A 6,000-nucleotide genomic window follows, 5' to 3' on the forward strand; every position below is an offset into this window, starting at 1 on the left:
ACCTTATTCCTGTAACTTGCACGTTCTTTCTTTTCAGATAGCAATCCCCATTTTTGAATACCTCGATCACATCTGCCTCACCACCCTCTCAGGAAGCTCATTCCAAACTCCAACCATCCTCTGGGTGAAAATCTTCTTCCTCACGTCACTTTTATTCATTTTGCCAATTATTTTGCCTTTGCAGGCTAATTCTTGATTAGTCCTGAGTGGGAAGTTTCTCACTAATTACCCTGTCCAGACCCCTCAGGATCTTGAATACTTCAACAAGAGCTCTCAGACTGTTTTTTCTCCAAGGAATGCAGTCCCAGCCCCTCCAATATGTTTTCATAGCTACTGTTCTTGGAATTATTCTTGTGAGTCTCCTCTGTATTCTGTCCAATGACTTCACATCCTTCCTCAAGTTTTTGTTAAATTTTTTTTGTTAGTGTCACAGGTAGGCTTACATTAACACTGCAATGAAGTTACTGTGAAAATCCTCTAGTTGCCACATTCCAGTACCTGTTTGGGTACACTGAAGGAGAATTTAGCATGGCCAATGCATCTAACCAGAACGTCTTTAAGACTGTGGGAGGAAACCCACACAGACACAGGAAGAACGTGCAAACTCCACACAGACAGTGACCCCAGCTGGAACTGAACCTGGGTCCTTGGCGCTGTGAGGCAGTAGTGCTAACTGCTGTGCCACTCCTGCAACCCCTTCAGAGATTCTCCCTTTATTTTGTATTGTGTTTCCATATTCTTCCTGCCAAAATGAATTATCTCATACTTCTCTGCATTGAATTTCATCTGCCACTTGTCTTCTCAATCCACTAACTTGTTTATGTCCTTTTGAAGTTCAAGACTATCCTCATCACAGTTCACAATGTCTCCAATCTCCATATCACCTGCAAATTTTGAAATCCTGCCTGAACACCACAGTCTAGTTAATTAACATATATCAGGAAAAGCAAGGGTCCCAAACTGCACTTTGGAGAACTCCACTACAAATCTTCCTCCAATCTGGAAAGAAAACAGCCATTTATCACTACTGTTCCCTGTCACTCAGCCAATTTCTTGTCCAAGTGCCTGCTTTCCTTTTTATTTCATGGACTATAAGTTTGCTCACAAGTTTGTTGTGTGGCACTGTGTTAGATGTATCTCGTCCGGTCCTGGTGCCTTATTTTAATTAAAGAAATCACTTCTAACATTGCCTCCTTCTCAATTACACATTTTTCTAATAAATCAGTTACCTCTTCTCTCACTTTGGCCTGGGTAGCATCTTCTTCCTTTGTGAAGACAAATGCAAAGTACTTGTTTCATACTCCACTGTTTCTGCTGCCTCCACGTGCAAGACCACTTTTTAAATCCCTCATTGTTGCTTCTCTTTATTTTACCACCTTTCTACTTTTTGTATGCTTATAGTAGACAATGGATTCCTTTTTTATATTAGCTGCCAGTCTTTTCATGATCTCTCCTTAATTTTCATATTAATTTTTTCACTTCTCTGATCTCATATTCAGCTTGCTTCTCTATTCTGTTTTCTACCTGACATCTGTCATACTTCTTCCTTTTCATCTTCAACTCTAACTCTGTCTTCATCCAGGGTGCTCTGGCTTTATTTGTCCTACTTTTCCCTTCAAGGAAATATACTTTGACATTGACTGCAATGCTTTTTCTTTGAAGGTGGCCCATTGTTCAGCCACCATCATTTCTTCCAACATTTGATTCCAGTTCACTATACTTGCATGCAATCCATTGAAGCTGACTTCCCTCAATTAATTATCCCTGCTCTGGATTGTTCCTTGTCCCTTCCCATGGCCAACTTAAACCTTATGAAAAATGTCACCAAATGCTGTCCCATTGATTGATCCACTTGGGCCAACAGATTCCTCAGAACCAAGTCCAATAGTGCTTGCCCTCTTGTTTGATTAGAAACATTCTGCTGCAGAAGATTTTCTTGAATACGTTTTAGGAATTCTTGCCCCTCTTGTCCTTTTACACTATTCTTATCAAAGTCTATATTTGGATAATTGAAGTCCTCCATTATAATTACTTCACAATTCTTGTATCTCTCTCACTTCCTTGCAAGTTTGTTTCTCTACGTTCTTGCCACTAATTGGTGATCTATCTACTACATTGATCAATGTTATTGCACCTTTTTCATCCCTTACCTCTAGGCAGAGAGATTCTGTTCTTGACCACTCTATCCCTAACCCCCCTCTCTCCGGTTCTGTAATACCATCTTGCCATTTTTAATCAGTAGTGCCCCTTTTCTTATTTTCCTGTCTTTCCTAAACACCTTGTACCCAGGAATATTTAATACTCAGTCCTGCCCTCCTTCGAGCCAGGTCTCTGTTACAGCATAAATATAATAATTCCAATTGTCAACGTGCGTCTGTAGTTCACCAGTTTTATTAGGCACAGTCTGTGAATTGACATACATGTAAATTAACCCTGATCTAGGCTTTTTTTAACTTTTCTCCCATACTGTTATTCCAACTAATAACTTACTATTGCACACTCTAATTCTATCATACTCTCAAAGTATTTTATTCACCTTGATACTCCCTGATATCTTCTTCATTTAAAACTTCCCTAATTTCTACTGCCAGTTTTTCTCCTCTCCACTCCTAATTTCCTCTCAGGTTCCCATCCCCTATCATAGGACCTAGAATGGTACAGCACAATACAGGCCCTTCGGCCCTCGATGTTGTCCCGGGCTATGTCTGAACCCAAGATCAAGCTATCCCACTCCGTATCATTCTGGTGTGTTCCATGTACCTACCCAATAACTGCTTGAAAGTTCCTAAAGTGTCTGACTCCATTATCGCAGCAGGCAGTGTATTCCCCAATCACTCTGAATAAAGAATCTACCTCGGACATCCCTCCTATATCTCCCACCATGAACCTTATAGTTATGCCCCCTAGTAACAGCTACATTCACCCGAGGAAATAGCCTCTACACATGCACTCTATCTATCCCCCTCATCATCTTATAAACCTCTATTAAGTTGCCTCTCATCCTCCTCCACTCTAAAGAGAAAAGGCCCAGCTCCCTCCAAACCAGGCAGCATCCTGGTAAATCTCCTCTGCGCTCTGTCCAATGCTTCCACATTCTTATGGTGAGGTGATCAGAACTGCACACAATATTCCAAATGTGATCTCACCAAGGTCCAGTATAGTTGCAGCATAACCCCATGGCTCTTAAACTCAAACCCCCTGTTAATAAACGCTAACGCATACTACAATCCTTCTTCATGGCTCTATCCACTTGAGTGGCAACCTTCAGAGATCTGTGGATATGAACCCCGAGATCTGTTTGTTCCTCCACAATTCTGAGCCCTGCTATTGACCCTATAATCCGCATTCAAGTTTGTCCTACCAAAATGAATCGCCTTGCACTTATCAGGGTTAAACTCCATCTGCCACTTCTCTGCACAGCTCTGCATCCTATCAATGTCTCTTTGCAGCCTACAAGAGCCCTCCACCTCATCCACTACTCCACCAATCTTGGTGTCATCAGCAAATTTACTAACCTATCCTTCAGCCCCTTCTTCCAAGTCATTGATAAAAAATCACAAATAGCAGAGGACCCAGCACTGATCCCTGTGGTACACTGCTGGTAACTGGCCTCCAGTCGGAAAATTTTCTCTCCACCACCACCCTCTGTCTTCTATGAGACAGCCAGTTACTTATCCAATCGGCCAAATTTACTTCTGTCTCGCACCTTTTTACTTTCTTCATGAGCCTACCATGGGGAACCTTATCAAACGCCTTACTAAAATCCATGTATATAACGTCAACTGCTCTATCTTCATCTACACACTTAGTTACCTCCTCAAAGAATTCAGTCAAATTCGTGAGGCAGGACTTACCCCTCATGAAACCATGCCGACTATCCCAGATTAAACTGCATCTTTCCAAATGGTCATAAATCCTATCTCTCAGGACCCTTTCCATTAACTTACCGACCACCGAAGTAAGACTAACTGGCCTATAATTATTAGAATCGTTCCTATTTCCTTTCTTGAAGAGAGGAACAACATTCGCCACTCTACAGTCCTCTAGCACAATCACCGTGGACAGTGAGGACCCAAAGATCAAAGCTAAAGGCTCCGCAATCTCATCCATTGCCACTTAACGTATCCTAGGATGTATCCCATCTGGCCCAGGGGACTTATCAACTCTCGGGTTTTTCAAAATTGCTAATACATCTTCCCTCAAAACATCTAGCTCGTCCATCCTATCAGCCTGTATCACACACACATCCTCAAAAACATGATCCCTTTCCTTAGTGAACATTGAAGAACACTGCTGTGCTATCAATCCTTGTCCGAGTGATCTTGATCATTATTGTCCTCCCATTCCCCAACATTTTCTCAGGAGATACAGACAAAATTTGAATTTAATTTCTCTCCTTTTGCAGATGATGAAGGAGCCACTCCTGTGAAAAGGAGGCGTGTTAGCAGCGATGAAGAACATCCTCTGGACAACAGCACTGGACATAGCACTCCCAGTGACACTAGGACAGAACCTAGAGAGGCATTAACCCCAGCCAGTACCTCAGACACTGAGACTAGAGACTCAGCAGTCATTGATCCAGGCACCGAACATGACCCACCAACTCCTGATCCAATTTCTGTGAAAGAAGATAAAATGGAACTTTCTTCAAGTGCACATGAGACATTAATCAGCAACAGACCCCAGGACTCTTTAGAACAGTTGCAAGGCGAGGATTCAGTGGAAGATTGCAAAGTGGTGAAGGATCTACTAAGTTCTGAAAAGGAAACAAGTGTGAATGAAGATGATTCTGACTCTCCCTCTACACCACCACCTGTTGCTACAGTTTTGCCCGATCTGACTGACCTTAGAAACTGTGAGACTCAAAATCTACCCTTCGACCCAGAGACCAGTTTATCCAATAGCTGTACCCATTCCAGAGGACTCTTTAATATGCAGCAGCAAGATCTTTTAGATAATTTGTGCAGGACCATTGAATCCACGATTAGTGCAGTCACAAGAATATTGAACAGAGGGAATCAACCCACTTCTTGATGAGACTACTAGCATGACTAGTTTTGTCTTTTTTAAATACAGTTTGAGTTTTTGTTTAATTCAGTTTTGCCTGTTGGGTCTGATGCTTTGTGCTTCACTGTCAAGTGACATTTTTCTGCTTGAATGCCTGTTAGTTGTTTGTATGAAGAAGCAGCTCAGCCATGAGAGAAATCCAGTGTGTTAGGGTTATGCGCTTGAAGATGTGATAAGTGGAAATCTAAACACAAATTTCTAGGTAACTTAAAACAAAGGCATTTACAGCACATTTCTCAAGGGCAATCATATTAATGGTCAGCTTTTACATAGAAGTAATTTGTTGTGGCTTTTCATCCAGATTTGAGGTGCATCTTCGGGTGAAGGGTTACAGAGATTTTTGTTCTTCATATTGTATGATGTAATTTAAAGATATTGCATTTTTACTGTGTATAATATTGTGTCTTTTGTTGCCGGTTTTTGTACTCTATTAAGGAGGCAACTTTGCCTCAAATCTCCGTGGTTCTATTATCCAAATTAAGTTGTTTACTTGTATACTAAACCAACCACGATTAATTTGATTCTGTTAAGAATCCTCTGTAGACATCAACTGGCATAAATGAGGTGCTTTATCTGACAGGTTTCCCATGGCGGAAATAAAGCACACAAAATAAAAATTAGAACTTTATTTTGTTTTCAAGAATGTTTTATTGCATACACAAAGTTAACTGCCAACTATTCTGTACAAAGGAGTAAAGTAAGTATTGGATTCATATCTTGATGATCACAAATTAAGTTGTTTTTCTCACTGACGCGGTCTCATTTTCCATTTTGCATTGTAACAAGCGCACACAACCGTAGAGTTTTCCATTTGACGAGTGATGTTACATTTATTCAAACAAAAAGTAGGCCTAATGGATTTTTAAAGTATTTTTATGGATTTTACCTAACACTAATGGTTCACTGTTACAGTACTAAAATCGACCAGCAGTT

General features: G+C 40.9%; 1 protein-coding gene across 4 annotated transcripts in view; it reads left to right on the forward strand.

Moving 5' to 3' along the window:
* usp34 (ubiquitin specific peptidase 34) overlaps nt 1-5,695 on the forward strand; it is a 290,233-nt gene extending 284,538 nt beyond the window's left edge. For all 4 annotated transcript variants that reach the window (XM_080200367.1, XM_080200368.1, XM_080200369.1 and 1 more), the window contains exon 79: nt 4,406-5,695. In XM_080200367.1, the coding sequence (XP_080056493.1) occupies nt 4,406-5,034 (629 nt within the window). In that variant the 3' untranslated portion in view covers nt 5,035-5,695. The remainder of the gene's footprint in view (nt 1-4,405) is intronic.
* Nucleotides 5,696-6,000: the final 305 nt, after the last annotated feature.

Source organism: Carcharhinus amblyrhynchos, chromosome 12 (assembly GCF_965287045.1).
Source record: "Carcharhinus amblyrhynchos chromosome 12, sCarAmb.v2.hapA, whole genome shotgun sequence".
Lineage (NCBI taxonomy): Eukaryota > Metazoa > Chordata > Chondrichthyes > Carcharhiniformes > Carcharhinidae > Carcharhinus > Carcharhinus amblyrhynchos.